Source organism: Taudactylus pleione, unplaced genomic scaffold (assembly GCF_031769625.1).
Source record: "Taudactylus pleione unplaced genomic scaffold, aTauple2 ptg000977l, whole genome shotgun sequence".
NCBI lineage: Eukaryota > Metazoa > Chordata > Amphibia > Anura > Myobatrachidae > Taudactylus > Taudactylus pleione.
Genome location: NW_028285378.1, coordinates 3,167,321 through 3,190,520, shown reverse-complemented (window position 1 = coordinate 3,190,520; position 23,200 = coordinate 3,167,321). Strand labels below are relative to the sequence as shown.

General features: G+C 42.0%; 1 protein-coding gene across 1 annotated transcript in view; it reads left to right on the top strand.

Annotated features, from left to right (window-relative positions):
- Positions 1–23,200, top strand: part of MYLK (myosin light chain kinase) — an 807,913-nt gene that overhangs the window by 348,733 nt on the left and 435,980 nt on the right. Inside the window, exons 7-11 of the mRNA XM_088460742.1 lie at positions 8,092–8,257; positions 10,448–10,466; positions 11,784–13,243; positions 14,744–14,878; positions 16,001–16,153. Of these exons, the coding sequence (XP_088316868.1) occupies positions 8,092–8,257; positions 10,448–10,466; positions 11,784–13,243; positions 14,744–14,878; positions 16,001–16,153 (1,933 nt within the window). The remainder of the gene's footprint in view (positions 1–8,091; positions 8,258–10,447; positions 10,467–11,783; positions 13,244–14,743; positions 14,879–16,000; positions 16,154–23,200) is intronic.

Genomic DNA, 23,200 nt, shown 5'->3' with positions numbered 1-23,200 from the left:
CATCGGAGTGGATGGGAATAAATGGCTACCATCCGCTCTAGGACATCAAAAATTACTTTGAAGGTTGGAATAATTTCCTTCTATATCCTTCCATCAGCTGAGAGTCCGGTCATCCTGGGTCTTCCATGGTTACGTAAGCACGCTCCCAAGTTAGATTGGGAAGAACCCCAAATTTTTTCATGGGGCTCTCAATGCCATCAGAGGTGCTTAGCAATAATTTGACCTCCACATCGTACCAACCAGAGTTCGACTATCTCCCCAGGTGAATCTCTACCAGTCCCGCATCAGTCATTCAGGGATGAGTTCAGCAAGAAAGCTTCTGAGACTCTGCCTACTCATCGGGTGTGTGATTGCGCTATATATCTGTTATCTGGCAAAATACCTCCTCGTGGAAGAGTCTTCTCTCTCTCGCTTCCAGAGACCTCGGCTGTTGCTGAATACATCAAGGAGAATTTTGAACGTGGGTTTATAAGAGAATCTAAATCACCCGCAGGAGCTGGTCTTTTCTTTGTTCAAAAGAAGGATGGAGGTCTAAGACTGTGTATTGATTACTGGGGCCTGAATGCCATCACTATCAAGGACAGGTACCCACTACCCCTGACTCAGAACTCTTTGATCGCATATAAGGGGCAAAGATTTTTTCCAAGTTGGATCTTCACGGGGTCTACAATCTAATCAAAATCCAATCAGGGGATGAGTTAAAGACGGCTTTCAATATCCATGATGGGCACTACGAATATTTGGTCATGCCTTTTGGATTAAGTAATGCCTCAGCTGTTTTCCAAAATTATATGAATAACATTTTCCGAGACCTGTTATACAAGTATGTGGTGGTATACCTTGATGATATTCTGATATTTTCCAAAGATATAGAAAGCCATCGCCAGCATGTATGTGAGGTGCTATCTCGACTCAGGGCTAACCAGCTTGTTTGCAAATTAGAGAAAGGTTCCTTCAAGCAAAAGGAACTGGCATTCCTGGTATACATCATTTTAGGTTTTAGCCTCCGGATGGACCTGGAGAAGCTCTCTGCCAGTGTCAGTTGGCCTTGTCCAGTGGGGTTGAAGGAGATACAATATTTTGTGAGCTTTTGTAACTTTTTTCTGCAGTTCTTCAGGAACTATTAATCTGTTGCAGTTGCCATCACCGCTCTCACGAAAAAGGGTCAGGATACCAGGGTATGGCCTTCAGTGGTGGAAGTAGCATTCATTTGCTTAAAGCAGTGTTTTACATTAGTGCCCATTCTAAGACAGCTTAACTGTGACCAGCCATTCTCTTTGGAAGTAGATACATCTACAGTTGGGGTTGGTACAGTGCTCTTGCAAAAAGACAAAGAAGGAAAGTTAGTACTCTTGTGGCTACTTTTCTTGAAAATTTTCAGCACCAGAGAATAACTACATGCATTCGGAGATACGGAACTGTTGGCACTCAATCTGGCTCTGCAAGAATGGCATTACCTGCTTCAAGGTGCAAAATTCCCTTTGACGGTTTATACTGACCACAAGAATCTAATGTACCTCAACACAGCTCATTGCTTGAATTACCATCAGTCCAGGTGGTTACTTTTTTTTTTGATCTCTTGACCTTGGTTATCACCTAACACCCAGATAGTAAAAACACTAAAGTTGACGCTTTGTCCCGGGCATTCTGTTCCACCGAGGATGAAGTTCGGGAAGATAAACCTATTCTGGATCCTACTTGTTTTTTAGCGGTGTCCAACAAAGTCAAAATTCTTCCAGGGAAGACACTTGTAGCACCAGAACTCTGTGTGAAGTTATTTCAATGGGCACATAGTTCACGCTTCACTGGACATGCAGGAGTGAAAAAAACCCAGGAGTTAATCTTCAGAAATTATTGGTGGTGCGCTGTCCATCAAGCTATCAAGGATTTTGTGGCAGCCTGTACTATCTGTGCTCAACACAAAGTCCCATCCCACCCTAGGAATGTCTATATCCATTATCAGTACCTGATCGTCCTTGATCACATATGTCCATGGACTTTGTCATGGATTAACTGACCTGCCAAGGCTTCAATACTATCTGAGTCGTGGTGGACAGATTTTCCAAGGGGGCTCATTTTGTTCCATTAAAAGGTCTTCCCTTAGCTCTGAAATTGGCTAAAGTATACATAAGAAAAATCTTCAGGCTGCATGGGTTCCCCAAGGATATCGTCTCAGACCTCAGGGTATAATTTACATCTAAATTTTGTAAATGATTTGGAGTTAACCTGAGTTTCTCATCAGCCTATTACACCCAAAGCAATGGTCAGATGAAGCAAGTAAACCAGGATCTGGATAAGTTTATCTGGTTATATGTTTCAGCCAATCAGGATGATTGGGTATCCATGTTGCCATGGCCAGAATTTGCCCACAATAAAGAGGAACTTGTGCAAGGCCTCTTCTAGATACAAACTGTTTGCAGACAAGAGGAAGAAGGGTCTGGTTGTAAAGCTAAACATCTGCGATTAAAGCTGCCCACAATGAAATTTGCTCATTGGACCTTTTGATCAACCGAGTGGCATAACGTTTGAGACTGCCTGGCATGTTTAAAATACCAAATGTTTTCCATATCTCTCTCCTGAAACTGCTGGTTCTTAATCTGTTTTCGATACCCTGCGATGTCCTTTGGCTATTTCTGTGGACCAACAGGAGGAGTATGAAGTGAAACATATTCTGGACTCCAGAATCTCTCAAGGTACAGTCCAATTCTTAGTGGACTGGAAAGGATATGGTCTTGAAGAACGCTGTTGGGTCAAAGGTTAGGATATTCACGCACTTCAACTTCTTCGGAAATCCCACCAGGAGTTCCATCGCAAGCCATTTGACGGGTGTTCAGTGCCCACCTCTAGAGGAAGAGGTAATGTCACAGTGTGCCGGACACTGGCACAAACTTACCGGGTCTGGCAGTATAGGTTAGCAGCAGGGTAGTGGGTGGGGAGTCCCCGGCACCTGCTGCTCTGTCATCCAGCTTCCTCCCCCGGCATCCAGGATCAGAGTGCAGGTGGCCGCGGCTCCCCTGGGGGCGCTCGCGCTGACCTGTGAGAAGTTAAAGGGCCAAACACACCATTAGGTGACATCACAGGAAGTGAAAATTCAAGCCTTGTCTATTTAAGGAAGTCTCCTGTACCAGAGTATAGGCTCCCAAATCTTACTCCAGCATTCCTGTTCATTATTCTACTGCTCTTTCCTGACCTTGGCTTTGTTCATGACTCTACTTCGTTTGCTGCCTGGTACTGTGCTTGGTATTCTGGTTTGACCCTTGGCTATTCTCCGTGACCCTCATACGTCTGCTCCCTGGTACCGTCTTATCCTTTTGGTTTCGATCCGGCTTGTTGACTGCACTGTTCATTTTCATCTCCCGGCTGCTTATCGTGAGTTCTTTAATCGCTATTGCAGCAATGTATATAAACCGTGTCCTTGTCCTGCACTGTAATGTACTGTAAGTTACTTGTTTCTTGTTCACCTATTAGTTCTATGTAAGGCGCTGCGGAACACTTGTGGCGCCATATAAATAAAGGATAATAATAATAATTGTACTCTACTCCAGTTCAGTAAATGCCAACACTTATATTAGGGAACCTAGTCTGAGGGCCGTGACTTGTGTGTCGAATGCAGCTAAATCAAACCTCCTTGCGGGGATCCCTGGTGAATACCATCGGCACGTTAGACTCCAATCCACAACACTATGTTCAAAATAGTGGTCAGCATCCATTCTTTATCCGTGAGTTGTGACACTGTGTTTCTTTGTGCGAAAATGCAGTTTTGTTGCTGTAGAAGTTACATAAAACTAAACTTGAGGCACTTAATCCATAGATATCACCATCAGTTGACATTTTATGTGTGGTACTGTGTATTCCTTTTTTTTATTTTTAATTGAGAAATTTAATTCTAATGAAGACACCGCCTTCCAATTACCCTTTACAAAGTCTGTGCCTCCCCGACACATTGTTTCATTTGTTGCTGACCATTGTATACTACTTTTCATTTAGGATTTCAGAAAACTCTGCATCTACTTTTGAAACTCTTCCAAAATAAAGAAATTAGATTAGTTTCACATTCAATCACCTGTCAGAATTTAGATTTTCTTTGGAAAGGACCCGGTAATATATTAAAGAACCAATTCCACTTAGTTGAAAACAATATTTTTCTTCTGCAAGTCCTAGTCCTTTTCATGTTTCATACAAATGCATTTATCATTGTCAAATCACCCAAATGTTTTATTTAACCTAATATTTGCCTGGATCCTTGAATTAGATCAGTAGTAGGATTTCTCCAAAATCCTCTCGCCAACTGGCAATGGCCCTACGTGTGATGTTTGACAATGTTTCATTAAAATGTGTTCTACTTACAGACAAATTATACAGTGCACCTACATTTTTACGACTGTTGTAATGTTTTTATGTAGTTCATACAGTGACTGATTGAGATTTAAGATCAAATAAAAAAGGAGCAATTTACTCCTGTAACAATCCATTTTGCATAACAAGGGTTGCAAATGCATTTATTTTACATGCAATGTAAATACTTTCGCATGTAGAGAACAAATACTGGGCAACTTTGTTTTATATTTAAATTTAGAATTAGGCTAGAACACATCCCATCAGAACTTTTTGTGTATTTCCCAACATTTGAGTATTTTTGCATAGCAGCTGTGTACAGGGCGGTAGAAAGCCTTGCCGGGCCCAGGTATAGAGGGGGCATGGCCTAATCGTGGGAGACGTGACCACGTCCCCTGGAGGGGAAAAAAAGCCACACTTTTGCGGCGCCGCGAAGCCCGGCGCAAAGCCAGGGGGGCGCGATCAGTGTGATTGCTCCCCCCCCACAGGCATAGGAGAGTGCTGTGGCTGCTGCTCAGCAGCCACGAGCAGTCCCCCACTGAAGCTCAGCACACGCTGTGTGCTGGGCTGCTGTGAGGGAGTGCGAAGGGAGGGGAGGCGGCGCCGGACCCGGTCCCCTGCTGGGTCCCTCAGGAAGCCCGGGCTCTTGAGTACCCGCACCCCGCCCCCCCTCTCTGTGCCCCTGGCTGTGTACACACAGTTAGCAGTGGCAGTGTACGCATACAACTCTGAATCAGGCCCATAGCCCCAAGCCGTCTGCTGGGGGGAAATAGTAATGACCAAGGGCTAAAAAAAAAAGACTAAAAGGCCCTGCAAACGCGATGAAGGGAAAAGCTGAGAAGATCATATAAATACAGCCAGGGTTTTGTTTTTATTTTATACAGAACAAGAGAGTGGAAGGGAATCTCCAGTGGGACCTGAAGGCAGGGACGGACTGGGGCTATAATTTGGGTCCAGCATCCCTTCCTACGCTCATGGAAAAAGGGGCATGGTCACACTTCACGGGGGTGCCGTGAGTCATGGGGGTGTGGCATCACAGTAAGATCTGTCTCTCTAAATGAGATGGACCTACTCGTCCAGGCTTTTGGGTGGCCGGACTGGCCCACCAGGCCATCGGCCCTTCTCACATGTGCCAGAGAAAACAGATGGCCAATCCATCCCTGTCTGTATTCAGGTAGGGAGTACACATCAAATTAACATCCACATCAATGACTGGACTCAGGATTGTCCAGAAGAACATTGCCTAAAGCATCACATTATATCCACAGGCTTCTTTTCTTGGTGCCATCTTTTCACTAGGTAATGACGCACACATACCCAGCTGTCCACATGATGCAATAGAAAACAGGATTTACCAAACCAGGCGATCCAAGGTCCAATCTTGACGCTTGCGTGGTCATAGTAGGCTCTATCAAAGGTGGACATGGTTAGCATGAACACTCAGATTGGTCAGCAACTATACAGCTCCATACACAGCAGGATTCGATGAGTCTTGAAAGGTAATACCCTGTCGGTTTGTAATTTTTCCCTCCAATGGGTGACCATGAACAAGCCTTGCCGTTTCAGAAATGCTCTGACCAGTCGTCTAGTAATACTGTATTGGTCCTTTTTAAAGTCAGACTATTATCTAGTAAGAGGGCATAGGCAGTTGGGTATTGTCGCACAGGTAAGTATAAGTTATTAAACTACTATACCTATGATTAAGGGCTAGTATTAAAAATACTGAGTGGGTGGCAGTGGTGCTGCTCCATAGAGTGAAATCATAACTATGTTAGAAAAACATTCTTGATGTAAATAGTGAAAATAAATAATGGTCATAAATAAACTTTGTATAGGGGTGTCATGTAGTGCGCAGTCACGGGGCAACAATGTGTCCAAGTTTGCTTATGACCATTATTTATATTCATTATTTACATGAAGAATGTTTTTCTAAATGAATAGCTGTTTAAAGGTGATGTCCTCAGTCCAAATAGCACTTGCAATTTATTAGTGGTATTTCTCTGCTTGATTTGCACAGTAATTTTGCTTTATTTGCACCGCATGACCCACTTTTGTACTTGACCCACTGTACTGTGATAGCAATTTGGTTTGTTAAACAAGTTCTCTGAGGTTTTACAGCATTTGCACTTTATTTATTCAGTACAGGGGAATCTGCATTTCATTCATATACTTGGTTATAAACAGAGATATTAAATGACTGACAAGGACATTGTAGCTTGCAGGATCTGCACTTTATATTAAAGTATCTTCGTACATGAGGACCTACTGATGTATTAATGCTGATTGTATATATAGGGCTGTAGTATTCAGTATTCATCAGATCATTATGATGACTTAGATAAGACTTTATAACAGCAGCATCATTTACACTAGATATTCTTAAATAATGTACTTTAGATAATTCCTAATGCAGGTGTTTTGCTGTTATATACGCAATATACTACTGCCTTTTTTCCCTTTCTATCAGTCACAATACCAGTACAGTAATTATGTCATTGTTTGTTCAATCCTTTGAGTATAACAAACAAAAGCAGAAATTAAAAACTGACTAAATGTGCCGATATTTGCTGTTGTTTCTAAAGGTTCGTACACACTAGACGATGTGCTCACGATGCGATATTGTGAGTGATTTCCCTGGAACTCTCCCCGTCAGCTCCCGGCACTCCAGGACATGATATGGTGCTAAAAAGTGTCCAATCTGAGCAACGATCCTAACTATTTCCAGTGCGTCGTGTACGAGATTGGCAGATCTTGCCTGCTGTAGGCAAGATCTGAAGATGCGATGTACAACCGGCTGGCGCGTGCATCGACATCGTGAGTGGACACTCATGATTTGGACATATTTTACACGATTTGTCGCTCTGATGCGTCGAAATCTGTCGAATCGTGCAAAATATTGTCTAGTGTGTACGCACCTTCAGGGTAACATGTTCCAAGTACATCTCTCGGTACTAATTAAATGCTGATCAGCATAAGATCTAGTTACTCTGACTATTCTCACACCTTTTATTGTCTCAGCAATTGTGCAATACTTGATGGTCATAGGGCGACTTGCCTATATGTGTAAACTTTATCTGTGTGTATTGTAAGTTTATATGTCATAAATGTAGTTTTGTTTAAATTATGCCATTTTGTAGGGATTTTTATCCCATATCCTTCCCCACACCTTTGAGCACTAAGCACTCTACTTAATCCCCCCCTATTTTTTTATTAGTCAATTGTATTACCAAAAAAAAGTTATGTTTTAGCATTTTTTTCTATGTACACACTACAAAGAGTGCTCACATCTCCTTTCAAATATCCATATCAAATTTACTCAGATCTTTACACCTGCCCATACCTTGTGCATTCCACATGCAGGCTACCGTCTTATACTGTATATCATGTGGGAGTGCTCATAATGTTTTGGCTCATGAGCGTAAGGAGCAACCATAATCACAATGCCAATATGCAATTGTGGGTGGGTTCCAGACCTCTTCTACTGCATAATAAAAATCTAATGATAATTGCATAGTTTAAATAATACAATAGGGAGAGGTATGTATATGTTGTATACTGATGGTTCCTTATAATTACATAGCATTAATGTGAATTTGCTCAGATTAAGAAATAGAAAAAAACATGAAACATAATACTGAGTAACAGAAAATATGCTTCTTTACAGTATCATTTTCCATTTCTCTATGTTTTATACGAAATGATTTACTTCTTGCTGCATGTAGTGAGAGGACTCTCCGTTTACTTTGTCTAATGCAGGATCGTGTTCAGCTTCTAAATGAAGGCCGATACAAGATGTACAACAAGTCCGGGGTGTATTTCTTTGAAATTCAGGGAGTGTCTGAAGTGGACACTGGAATTTATACCTGTTCGGTAGTAAACAACTGTGGGAAAAGCTTTGTATCCACTGAGCTCGTTGTCCAAGGTGAGTATGATCCACCAGTGGGTTAAAATCTCTCACTGTAGTTGTTAATACAGTGCAAACAAATGTTTAGAAACACAAACCTTTTCAGAAACCCTATGAAAGTCATAACATCCATCATATGATCAATACAGTGTTCAATCCATAATTACTTTATTATTCTAGAAATATTATCTATGGGCCTGATTCAACAAGGAACACAGGGCCTGATTCAGAGCCGGACACTATTTGCGCTCGCTCGTTCAGAAAAAGGGGCCGGCTATTTAAATTGAGCGCTCGCTCTTTGCGGTCTGTTGACGCCTCTATGTCTGAGCGAGTGAACGAAACATGCGCTCGCTATTTTGACAAGACGCCCCCTGGCCGCTCGCATCATATGTCATCTCCGCTATTTATTAGATTAATCTTGCGAACAGTTCAGGCTAAGAGACAACCAAGTGACGTGGTCGATGACGCTGCTTTGTTAATTATGCACACCCTTAAAACGCCCGTTTTGACCGTTTGGCATGCCTGCATTCGGATCTCCACTCCCCGTTTTCAAGCACCTTCCCCTGTTACCACCCACAAACGCCTTATTCTGTCACTCACATTAGCAGGCACTCGCAATTTTGTGAACACACGCTTTCCGACCGCACTGACTGGTTGGCGCATGCGCATTACGACCCATACGCATGCACAGATGTGCGAACATCGCTCAGAGCGAACGAGCGGCCGCTTACGAGCGGCTCTGAATCAGGCCCACAGTTGCTAATACGCACGCTATCTGCCAATTTTTGCATACTGCGCGAAATTGCCATTGTGACTACGCAGACCCATCGCAGAGTGATTGACAGGAAGTGCCGTTTGTGGGTGGTAACAGGGGGGTGATCGGCTGAACACAGGCGTGCCAGTGCGTTTGAACACTGTTGCATGGAGGTGCACTAGGGCACTGCGATGCCCTAGGCAGCATGAGGCCTCATAGCTTGCGATGAAGTTAGCAATTGAGTTGTTCCAAATTGCTGCCACATTAAAGGAATCAGAAGCTATATACATATTTATCACTGAATAACAGTTTTTGGATTAAAATATTATTGAGGATTATTTCTTGCAATAGACTCCAGCCCATTTCTCACTTTTTAGAAAGTATTTCTTATATAAACCCTTGTATAGGTTACTTCTGTAGACTTTGCTACACAATAATCTCCCTGGACATAACGGTTTGTTTGTGGAACCAGACAGAACAGTAATCTTCATCCTGTATAATATTTGAATCATTCATTACTAGTCTGTATGGCTAGAACTGCCTTTTAAAATCATTTAGTCCTCTGGTTTATTTCTGGGACAAATGGTAAACCGCCAAAGAAGAACTCCCTGCTTTATAGCGGTTTCTGTCTGGATAAACTAAAGTACAGCCATTTCTTTATTATTAACTAAAATGATTCTACAAATTATTTTGAATGTGAAAAATGAGTAATACAATGTGACTTTCATAAACTCTGGGAGCTAATCCCTACTCCCTTGGCTGGTTCTATGGCACGGCAGAGAGGGAAATTGGCCAATACCTCTTAATGTTTCCCTGAACCAAAATGTCTGGCTTAATTGCAAGTTTTGTATTGTGATTTATGCAGTTTTAACTGCATTGGACCATTTCAGTATTTTAAGAGATTAATGTTAATTTATTGTAGAAATGTTTTTGGGTTTTTTTTTTTTTAAATCAATGGCTGGGTTTTATTTTTAGTCAAGTTGAATATTATTGCCTGTGCTGATACTGTGTGTATGCACTGAGAACTGATCTATGCTATGGAATGAAACTCACAGAATAAACACCTAAGAAAATGTATGAGATACAATTCATCCTGTGTTATGACTAGAAATTGTCATTTCAATCTAAATGTGGATGTCTCATCACTGTTAAGCCAATCCCCCTGAATGGTGAATCCCAAAAAGTTTTCTGAAAACTTCACATAGCTGCACAAACTTTTCATATACTTATTGTACCATATGTTGTGAATATTGTAGCATGGGCAGTACTCAACAGCAGACAGTGGTAACAAGGACATTGGGTAGGGATATTTCCATCAATTCAGGGACATTTTATTTTCTTTCCTATGTATAGACATAACGGTATATAGTTGTCTATGTATTAGATTTCAGCGGCTATATTATCTGTTATCTCTTAGAGTATACTTTTTGATAGATACTTTTTTATCTTTACAGAATCTGACAAGGCAGATAGGTACGTATGTTTGCCCCTTTACTATTCCATGTGAAAAGTACTATTGTCCTATAATACTGATGCCCAGTATGTGTGCTGTGGAATTTTTATAGAATATATGAAAAGAATGTACACCACCTTCCAGATTTGTGTTTTGAAATATCATGACACTAATAATCATCTAGTCCTCACCAAGACCTAAATATTGATAAATCATAGTCTTTGCTTCAGGAACTAGCTCTCCCAGAATTGGTTTCCACAGGGAGAGTGGATGTGTCCTGGAGCAAGAGTTATCTGGCTGCTGCTACCGGAGCCCTCCACTGTCCAGTGTGGCAATTAGCTGCCAATATTCCTGATAATATTGCTGCCACTGTGCATTGTTGTGACTTTGCAGTACTAAAACAGCAATATACACAGTTTAATAAATCTTTGCAGTACTAAACAGTAATATACATAGTTTAATACATTTGTAAACTACAAGATGTAGTATTGAGACCTTCCGTTGTTGACGCAGCAAAATGGAAAGTACCTCTGAGTACCTTAGTCACCATCTTAACAACATGGAGCCCAGGTACAAGCGCACACCCCATGACTCAGTACCTTGTGGAACCACCTTTATAACTAATAACGTTGTAGTAGTAGTTGTTTTTCTATATCCATTTATCCATCTTTTACATTGTAGTTCAGGAATATTGACTTCTTTATAACACTACATTAGTTTAGAAATCACTATATTAAAGCAGCAGCTCAGTGGGGTTGACATCTGGACCTTGACTTGGCCAACACCTTAGTTATTTTCTTTTCAGCCACTCAGTTGTGGTTTTGCTTAAGAGTATTGTCCTGTTGCATGGTCCATGAACAGATGTTCTGTCTTAATGCAGAGGTTAAATAATTTCCCTAGGATCCAGCAATGAAGTGCTTGATTAGCTACACGTGCCTCAAATTAACTTGACTTACTCATGTTCACTTATCTGTGATGGGTTATTTGCCACATAGTGTATTTGATTTATCAAATATTAAGAGTTGGTGAGGAAAATATAATTCACTATTTCTCAATATGTAAAAACACCTGAATAGTCATTTATATTGCATAACTACATGTATAAACACCATTATAGTTTGTGGCAAAACTAACCTCCATTTATAAATGTTTGCTCTTTATTAAGCAAATATTTGAAGAAAACATTCAAATTTTGCTTAGTTTTTTTGTTTTCTTTTCTACAATGTCACTTTGTGGCTCCTCTACACTTCATATGTTAATGGATAATTTCAGCCTTTACTGCTATATTACATAGTAACATACTCTTATGACTGAATTCGCACATCTGTTATTTCCAGAACTACTCCATCAGTAGAGGACTCTGTGACTCAAGCAGCCAAAACTGTTGCCACACAGATTACATCAAATGGATGTCTGAAAACCCAGAGGGTCATCAATGCAGATAAAGCTGAAACTCCAGAGAGTGCAAGTGGCAAGTGCGGGCCGACTTCAGATTCTACAAAAAAACACTCTGTAGTGCAGTCAAAGAGAACATCATCAGTGTCCTCCAATTATCTTGGTTATCCCTCTAGGACTGGATCTCCTGGTCTGAAAGATAAATTGGCACCTCTAACAAATATTGCAATTCATGGTTCCAAGACCAACTATCCAAAACCACCAGCCAGAATTTCTTCCAAAGAGACACCAGCCATAGTTTACCAATACACCTCTGTTCTAGAGTCAAAAGCAAATCTTCCATTCTCTTCTAAGGAAATTCTTACCCAAGCCTCAAAAGTTACGGACCCTGCTTCACACAACACTTTTACAACACATTCAAAAATGAAAATCCCCTTTGAGAAAGAGACTTATAAAGTTTCTCCAAAAGAGACTGCTTTCGTTACATCATACTACCCATATAGTGTAGAGTCAAAGGTAAGGCCCACCCTGTCCACAAAAGATGCCGCAAATACCCTGACTAAAGAAAAAAGCACCATCGCTTCAAGGTATACAAGTAATATAGAGTCAAACATGAGATCCCATTCTACACCAAAAGTGACTATGGCTTCTCAAGAAACCCCTTATAATCACACTTCAGTCTTGAACAAAATGAACAGTATTTCTACTCATGTGTTGCAGGATCCTGCTCAGAAAGACTCAGGACTAGTGATGCTAACTTCCCATGAATGTACAGATGAATCTTTTAAGGACACTTCTTCTTTAACACCCAGAAATTTGTGTCTTAAAGAGACCCCTTTAACATCAATTATGGATAGGAAAAATAAATATCCACTAGACCCACCCATAAAGATACCTTATGTTGCAACCAAAGAAACTTTGAAAAAAGCTAATTACTTGACACCTAAACTGGATGAGACAAAAGAAGCCACCAACACTTATCAGTCAATAAACAACATCTCTCAAAGCCACCAGTCTTCTCCAAGTAACAAATCGAATTCTGAAAAAAAAGATGTCATATCACAGTCATATTGTCACCAGAGTCCTATGGAGGTCACATCCAAGTCCTCTGCAACTGTTAGTGAAATTAAGTTTCAGCAGAAATCATCCAGTACCATTACCCTAAAATCTGTAAAAATCCAGCCCCATCCACCTCCCGAGTACAGTTGTGATGTTAGGAAATGGAAGGAGGAGAAGCCAGATCTGTTCCCTGTAATCCAGAAAGTGTCTCCTGTTTCTGATGATCACCAAAAGGGGGAGCCAGAGGCTCACATTTCTGACTTTGGAACAGTTCCAAACTTTGACCTTACTCAGTCTAGTCAGGAGGTGTTTGAAGGCAGTGATATCAAATTCCAGTGTAAAGGTATTGATACAAATAGTCTTCTAGAATGTAGTAGTTTTGTTTCAAATGCCTTTTAGGTACTGGTACAGGACTGTTCAACTTGTGGTCAGTGTGCAAGATATGTCAAAGCTTTGTTGGTGGCTGCAACTGTCTCTTCTCACAGTTGTGTTTGTATTCTGGACATCATATTGTATAACTGTGAGGTCCATTCTTCCGAAGCTTATTATTAGTAGTTTAATTCTCTTTGCACTGTATGTTAGACCTTTGTAATGCCAGTAGTGATGTGTTATATTAAGTTAGTGTTTTTGCCAGATTGTGACCCATAATGTAATTTTCTTCTGATATTTACAGTTTACACTATACCATTGTGATGTTGTTGGTGATATAGATATTGTGTGTTGAACTGGTGAGTATGGGAAGTGCTGTCTGGAGCTGCATAATGGACACCTTGAATGTATTTCTGCTTAGTGTTCCTAGTTTCAGGACAATCCGAACCTCAGATTGAGTGGTTTAAAGATGTCTCGCATGTGACAGAGAAGGAGGGAGTGCAAATAAAGTAGGGATATCTGTTTAATTAATTTCACTTGCTGAAGGCACAGATTAAAGACAGTGGGACGTACAGCTGTAAAATGTCCAATTCAAAAGGTCACCAGTCTTGTAGCTAGACTCTAAATGCCAAACATGAGTTAATGACATGTACCAAGGCGTGTTGGCATCTAAGGGGGGACCTAGTGTTCAGGTGTCTGAGTGTAGTGTGCCTAGGGGTGCAGATAGCTGAGGGGGGGGGGGTACCTACTGTAGGTGTGCTGGCAGCTGTAGGGAGGATCTAGGTGTGCTGGCAGCTGAGGCAGCTTCGAGGGGGTGAGCTGCTGAGAGCTTAGTTGGGCACCTTGGTGTGCAGATACATAAAATATAATGTGTGCAGGCATTAGAAGGTGCCAAGCAAAGTCGAGGGAGAAGACCAGTTCTCTCCAGCCTTAGAGGGTCCCAACTTTCCGGGCAGCAAAATTGTGATCTTCATAAATAAATAGTAAAATGTGTCTTTCTGAATTATAATGCTGAAGTATGGGGGAAGTGGATTGTCTATCTGTGCCTAAATAATAACAGAGGTCTGGTTTGTTATGTGAAGAGGATTATTATTCTGCATGTGGAAAGTTTCAAAGTGTTTGAAGAGTTTTGGAATTTAAAGTGTTGGGAGAGGGAGAGATGTATCAAATCTTTTAAAGTGGACAGGTGGAGTTGTCCATAGGAACCAATCAGCATTTAGGTATAATTTATAAAGTACATTCTATAAACTGATAGAAACGTATTGGTTGTTATGGCCAACTTCTCAACTTGCTTTCTTTAGAAGGTTTGAAACATCATCCCTTAATTAAATGAGAAGATATTCCTAAACTTTGTATACTATCAAAATACTTGTACGCATCAATTCTGTGTTTTTTTATGTCTTGTATTAATTTTGTGTTCATGACATGAATCTTTACGTATTCTGATATTTATAGTGTTTCCTTCTTATTTCAGGGTTACCGGCAGAGCAGTTGGCTCCACGTTTTGATCAGCTGTTAAAGAGTTGCTCTGTGATGGAAGGACAAGACTTTGTATTGGGCTGCACTGTGAAGGGGAAGCCACCTCCGGAGATCGGATGGCTGCTAAATGGTGAGAGAGTTGTCAAGTGCACCATGCGATGATACTGCTTATTTCATTGGGACATCCAGTAACCTATAACCCTCACACTGCTGTTACTAGCCATGATAATATGTAAGGCAACGTTAATATGTATAGTAATAATGCTCTAATTGATGAATGGTATACCTCTCACCCATCTCTTACTTTATTCAAATTGATTAAATATCTTTTATTTGCGGGAAAGAACTTCTTAGCCAGTGATATGTATTTTATGTCCAGAGTGAACAAAACTGTTCCTGTTATGTTTTTCTTGTTCCCTTGCCATGGTCATTAGGCCTATATGTGAGATGGGTGTTGATTTGTAGCTCTTTCACCTACCCCGATCACTGCCTATTATTATTCTCTGTGAATTTCTGTGGTCGGAGTATGTGGCCACAAATTAACACAGAATTAATCTGAAGCTACCCAGAGCCACCATTTTCTGCCTCTACTCTATAGAACCCACTAGGAGGTATAATATCTAATAGCACAGAGTGACTGAGACAGTTGTAGGGGAAATACTACTAAGGAGAAAAATATGGGGCAATACAGTGCAGAAAAGACCCCTGCTACATGCTGAGTGCAGTACATGTACCTGTTCTGCAACCAATATGAACCATCTCAAATTAATATTGCCTAAAAATAGGTAAAAGCAGAAATTATCTTTTTTCTTTTAAGTACAGTACATGTCTACTGAAAATGTCTCCTCTTTTTGAAAGTAGGCATAGACTGTAAAAAGCAGAAGTAGCCGATGTATCCTATTTTATTCATTATTAAATGTATATTGTTTAATACTTAACTAATATATACACAAGAAAGCATTTGGCTTTTCTATCCTCATGTCTACAGCACTCAACAGTTCCGCTATCTGCCACATGAGGGCATTATCACCTAGCTAATGCTGCAGTTCCACTAGCATAGATTACACTTTTACTTTTTATTGTGACATTCCCATGGAGGATAGCTTCAAATATCTCTCTGTTCTGGCTGCATTTTAGCTTTACATTATATGTGCATTATTTTATAACAAATATAGTTATATTTGATACAATATGAGCAAACTGAATTATTTTTCTGATTAGATGAATACTATTAACTCTTTGTCCACCACAGATCAGCCCATCCAGTATGCTCGTGCTACATATGAGGAAGGGCTAGCAAAGCTAACTGTCCAGGATGCTCTTCCTGAGGATGAAGGGGTATATACCTGTATGGCACACAACAGCTACGGAACGTCATCCTGCTTGGCAACGGTGGCAGTAACTGGTGAGGAGACAGAGTGCTCACAGGGTATAGGACTCTCTTGTAAGGGACTGTTCTAGTAAAACTATCCATTTGTTCCTCTGAGTCCAGAAGATACATTTTAGAACAATGGTTATCCTTTCCACCCAACACACACCCCTGAATGAATGAAGTAAGTAGGACCATAGGATATAAGACTCATGGGCGGTTACACCTACCATCCTAAAGTCCTATACAGTATTAAAAAATTAAAAATCATCTACCCTAACCTAAATAAACAATTTACCAAAAAAATAGAAATAAAATCAGCATATATAAGAAATGAAAAATTCACCCATCCACCTCATTTTCCCTCTTAAAAATACTAAAAGTAAAATAATTAAAAAAAGAGCAGAAATACATTCTTAAAGTGTAATATGCAGTGCACACAGGCACATCCTACAATGTATGAAACAACTGCATGTGGGGCATGTGCCGTACTCCCAGCTTAAACATTTGGAACCCCCAAGTACAGGTACTCCTACAGTATTTAAGTACCCTTGTTCTAAAGCAGAATTCCTTTGCAATGTGTCTTGAGATATGCTGTTCTTAACCGGTGGTACGCGTACCACTGATGTTAGTTAGGAAGGTTAGGTGACATCTGTAGATGCCTACCCACAGAAAGTGCTCTGAGAGCCAGTGCCAGTGTGGAGAACAGTCAACGCCAGGCCTTGCGACAAGGTAGCTTGTTCGGGTCAAAGGATTTTTTTTTTGCTGCGCAACGTCAGTGACACCACACTGCTGAAAGGAAGAGCCAGAGTCATACCATGAAGAAGAGCAAGCAGGCCAGGCTGCTAGAAGAACTTCAGACAGAAGGTAATAGGGGGCTGGAGCAAACTATGTGGTATGGTTCTGGCTGCAAAGCCACAGGGTAGTAATGATGCTGAAGATTTTGATGCTGAAGATTCTGGGGCAAACGTAGGATTTATAGGAAGGGGTTTCCAGAGAGGGGGTGGAGCCGAGCACGAGGGGTGGAGACTGAGGTTGACCTAGTATGATCAGCCAAGTCCATTAAACTACTGTGCCTGTGTGTATATGTGTGTGTGTGTATATATATATATATATGTATATATATATATATATATATATACACATATATATATATATATACACATATATACAGTGCATCCGGAAAGTATTCACAACGCCTCACTTTTTTCACATTTTATTATGTTACAGCCTTATTCCAAAATGGAATAAATTTCTTTTTGTCCTCAAAATTCTACACACAATACCCCATAATGACCACGTGTAAAAAGTTTTTTGGCGATTTTTGCAAACTTAATGAAAAAAAAAACTAAGAAATCACATGTACATAAGTGTTTGCTCAATACTTTGTTGATGCACCTTTGGCAGCAATTACAGCCTCAAGTCAAGCACATGACGTATATCATACAATTTGTTGGTATGAGGGTGTTTGAAACATTTACAAGCCACAAGATAAGATCAAGTAGTGCAATTGCTAAACTTGTAGCAGCCAGGGTTTTTTTTGTATACATTTGGTAACCCGGGGAGCCCAATGCCCATAAGTCACCCATAGTTTTATTATTTTAAACACCACTCTTAAGCTTAACTTAACTAATAAATAAGACACAGACAACTGTATAGAATTGGAAAAAAGAGGTCACAGCCAAATTTATTTAGATCGGAATAGAATTGAATTAATTAGTCCTGGTGGCGCAAAAGCAGTGCTACCTCGGTCTACAGCTCATAATAATTATTCGCTTTACCAAAAATGGGGTGGAGTTTTCCACCCCGTGCGCAAGCTATCATGGGTAGTACCACCTCCCCTTAACTGGCACAGTGCTGGTCCCTCCCTAGGATGAAGACTTGGTTCCCCCCTAAAGTAGTAACCGACTTGCCTCTCTCAAAGGGATTGCTAGCCAAGCTCTGCTGCGCTAAATTGAGCCGCCGAGGAGCACTGCTTTCCGCCTGCTGCGCCTCACTTGCTGGAGAAAAGAACATAATATACTCCAACGAATACGTCTTGGTACAAACCAATTTCAATAAATATTGGTACAAACCAATTCTCACAATGATACATATTGGTACAAACCAAATGCTCACACTGCATAAATATTGGTGCAAACCAATTTCAATAGATATATAGGTACAAACCCAATTCTCACAATTAATAAATATTGGTACAAACCAATTTCTCACAATGAATAAATATTGGTACAAACCAATTTCTCACAATGAATAAATATTGGTACAAACCAATTTCTCACAATGAATAAATATTGGTACAAACTAATTCCTCAATATGCCGGGTGGGTGGGTGGGATCACAAACTGGAAAGAGGCAATTGACTCCTCCTCCAGCCCTAATATACCATTGCTAAACCCCGCCTCGACAGGGCAGCTAATAGGCTAACCGATAATGGGCCTGATTCAGACCCACTCGCGAGCGGCTGTCCACTCGCAAGTGGGTCGATGTTATGCACTGAGCATGCGCACGACGGAGGGAGCTCCGTCGTGCGCATGCGCCAGACGCGACGAGCGAAGGAAAGTCCTTCGCTCGTTGTGTCCAATCAAAGGGGGCGTGCTGTCAATGTTGATTGACAGCACGCCCCCTTTGGTGGGCGTGCCGGGGGCGTGCCTCCCTGACGGGGGCGTTCCCACGGGAACGCCTCCCGTCAGAAGCCGGCCCACTGACATCACTAGTGATGTCAGTGGGAGTGATTTTGGCTCTGATAGAGCCAAAATCACTCCGGAGCTTGCGGTTGAAAACCTCAACCGCAGGCTCCGGCTCGCAATTTCGATGGTCGCGATGGTCTCGACCATCGCGGCCATCACAAAGCACGCTCGTATAGCCTGTGGGTGGTGACCCACAGCTATACGAGCGTCCAGGAGGACGCTCCATGAAAATGGAGCCCGGCCCTCATTCAGAGCGTGCGCTCTGCTCAGAGCGTACGGCTCTGAATGAGGGCCAATGATTGGCAACTGACCTCTACCAATTATAAACTAACAACAAAACCAGCTCTAACTAGTACTGTACCAAATAAAAAACAGTGTGCTTATATCTTCTCAAGCTTATTAAGCATTCGAATATTTTAAGTCACCCATAGTTTTATTATTTTAAACACCACTCTTAAGCTTAACTTAACTAATAAATAAGACATAGACAACTGTATAGAATTGGAAAAAAGAGGTCACAGCCAAATTTATTTAGATCGGAATAGAATTGAATTAATTAGTCCTGGTGGCGCAAAAGCAGTGCTACCTCGGTCTACAGCTCATAATAATTATTCGCTTTACCAAAAATGGGGTGGAGTTTTCCACCCCGTGCGCAAGCTATCATGGGTAGTACCACCTCCCCTTAACTGGCACAGTGCTGGTCCCTCCCTAGGATGAAGACCTGGTTCCCCCCTAAAGTAGTAACCGACTCGCCTCTCTCAAAGGGGGAATGCTAGCCAAGCCCTGCTGCGCTAAATTGAGCCGCCGAGGAGCACTGCTTTCCGGCAACGACGTGGACAACATGGCCACGTTCCGCCACCAAAGAACACCTAGCCCCTCCAAACTATTCCAAAGAAGCAAAGATATCCGAGATAAAAAACTCCAAACCTCCTTTGGTGAGGTGCACTCCATCTGGCCTATATAAATGCGCCTCCACATATTGAAGAAGAGGGTGCTTGATAAAAACGCCCATCTAAAACCATCACAAACTTAGACACCGCAGCGCTCGCTTCCTTCTAACTCTGTTTAGGACTGTCCCACCCTGAGTGCCACTCCAGAACCTCCTCAGAATTATTTCAGACCAACAAATCTTAACCTGTGGCCAGCATTCCGGTATCAACTTCTAATTCCGCTTAATGGCGAGTATCAGTTCCACTCCCTTACACGTGCCAAGGTCATTACCACCTTAGTGCACTACTAAACAGTCAGGGGTCCTCCACTTTGCTTTCAGACTGCCAAAGAAGGTCCGAAAAGCCTCTCCACTTAAAACCTCTCAATCCAATCCAACGTACCTTAAAAAGGGGGGGGACCTTAAAAGGGGCTAAGGTAGCACAGCTATGCCTTAGCCCAGTACACAAAAGAATGCCCAACAATCCACACCCGGCAATCTCTCCTCAAATAACGTGATGGGAAAAAATTGTATACCTAAACATTAACAGAATATAATAATACAAACTGAAACAGGAAGAAAGGAGGGAAATTGAGTTGTTTGGGCGACCCAGATGGAGGTGAACGACACAAAACCTCTTATGCTGATTTGAGGGCAAAAGTGAAAAGAACTCCAATCCCCCCTAGTGGCGGGTAGCATAAGGCACTGGGTTTCCCAAAAAACAAACTCGCCAGGAGCGCCATTACTTCTGCAATTTATTGCCCCTTATATATAACTCTTGTATGCTGAAAACTTCCATCTACCTCAGTGCTTGGTTGCCCCCGCAAAAGAACCTGACGCTGCTGCGCAATTTGTTGCCCCAATCCTAAATGAATGGGTGCCGTACTCTTCAATCAACACGTCCAAAGCTATCAGGCATCTATTGAACACACTTGCAAACTGGAACTTAGATACTGGAACTTGGGAGATCTTCATGAATAAGCCATTGAGCCCCCCCCATTTAGACGCTGCTGATTATACCTGTTAGCTAGCGTTACTGGGCAGATGCTCAGCTCCAGATGCGAGGGGACAGAAATACAACGCCCCCTACCCATCTGATCTGTTTTTTATCAAATTTAAATTAGCCTTAACTACAAATTACCCATTAGCAACCCTGTGTTGGCTGGTTTTTTATCTGCTGCTACTAACTCCCCAACCTGTAAAGTACCGCAAAACGCCAGCGTAAAGGACAAACTGATCAAGGCCACTTCAAAATCACCCTTACTTATGCCTGATTTCCAAAACTAAATCTCTCAACATACCCACATCTTTTGGCCTACACGAATCGCCCAAAGACGCCTGCTCATGAAGCAGCTTGCTCCCTCGCCCAACCCCTCAGCGCTTTAGAAATAATAAATTACTTGGTAGGATCAGTCAAACCATTCACCCGCGCCATACAAACTCAGACATACTGACATGCGGATCTTTACTGGCTTTTGTCTTTGCCAGAAAAAACCCGCCATTCATCCCACGCTGCGGCAAAGGACCTCCATGTACCTGGAGCAAGTGCTCTCAGAGTGAGTCCTTCAATGCCGGATTCATGATCTGCCAGACAGAATCAGGACAAAGCAAACCGTGAATCCCAGCTGACGGGGCCAGTAACCTAATCCTAACCCATTGGAAACGAGACAACGTATCCGCAACCTCATTCTCAACACCTTGGACATGCTTGGTTGTAAAATCAATATTCCTAAGCATACAGACAAAAACTAAATATCTAAGTAGCCGTAGCACTTGGGGCTGACCAACCTCTGATTGTTAATAGCTTGAACCACCCCCAATTTGTCGCACCAAAATATGATTTTCCGATTGCTAAGTCTCGCAGCCCAACTGCTACCACAATTGGAAATAGTTCCAACAGCAGTAAGTTAGTCAAGTCAAACCCTTCGAATGCCACAAATCGGGCCAAGCCTCTGCGCACCATTCACCCTCAAAAAATGCTTCTAAACCCAAAGCCCCGATGCGTTTGTGAACAATTGAAGTTCGTAATTAGCCACAGACGAAGTGAGCCAAACGCGAACCCCATGAAATTCCTGTAGGAAACTCAACCATACCTTAAAATCCTCCTTCATATTGGCGAAAGGCGGATCATATGGTGAGCCTTTTTGACACCTGCGGAGGCTCGCTCCAGCCTGCGACAAAAACCCCTACCCATGGGAATGACGCGACAAGCTGAATTGAGTCACCTAGTAGGGACTGCAGCTGCTTCAAAGATATTTTCTTAACGGACACAAAATCGCTAACAACTCGCTAATCTTGCGTACTTTTCACAGATGAGCCTACACAAACCCAAATCAATGTAAATTTCAATACCTAGGTAAGCCAACTTAGTAACTGGCCCCTCGCCTTTTTGTGCGCAATGGGAACCCACATTAACCTAAAAAGCGCTTGAGCCGAAAACAGCAGCTCGCTACAGACTGCGCTATCGGCCTGTCCTACTGAAAGAAAGCCGTCAAGATAATGAGTGACGCCTGACTGGCCTCTACCCGCTTGGAGACACCACTGTAAAAAAGAGCTAAAACACTCAAAAAAGGAACAAGAAATAGAACAGCCCATAGGTATACACTTACATACGTAAAATGAACCGCCTATCCGAAAACCCATGTACCTAAATGACTCGGGATGTAAAGGGAGCAACTGCAAGCCGATTCAATATCAATTTTTTGCTAACAAAGCCCCATTCCCAAAATCCTGCACAAAACTAAGTGCATCCTCAATTGACTGGAAGGTGACACTACAATCGACTGGATCTAAGGCGTCATTTACTGACCCTCCTCCCGGGTAAGACAGGTGTTGTATCAACCTGCACTTTCCTTGTTCCTTCTTTGGTACCACACCCAGCGGCTAAATGCAAAGATCCTCCACTAGTGGTGAGGTAAAAGGGACACGACCTCCGAAAATTCCCTAGCTGACTTCAAATTCCTTTTAGCTACAACTAGATCCGGACGAATCAATGGTAACCTAAATCCTGCGCTCTAACACTTCCACCTTAATTGGAGACACAGCTCTACTTAGCCCCCGCACGCTGATCCCTTTTTCCTGCTGAATGACCCCCGGGACGACTGCAGTCCTTCGCTGGGTAACCTCTCCCACCAAGCATGCAGATGTGCCGGTAGCGGCAGCTAGTCCCTCTGTTACCCACGGGGCATTATTAACGCGTAGCACTTCCCTTTTCCTGCGGTATTAAATCCTGGGTGGGCTGGAAAGGGGTGTTTACGCCCAACAGTAGGTTCAAGAGTTGTTCGGGCCTGCTGCGTAACTTCCAGCCACACCGCCACATCCTTAAACCCAAAACTAAAAACTTTCTGGCCATCCTACTTTTTCCTAAAAAGCTCATTGTACTGCCTCCCAAACATCAAGCCTAGCTGACACCTGCATGCCCTGTACTAAGTACTTTAGCACATTCATACATTCAGCCGGGCGAGT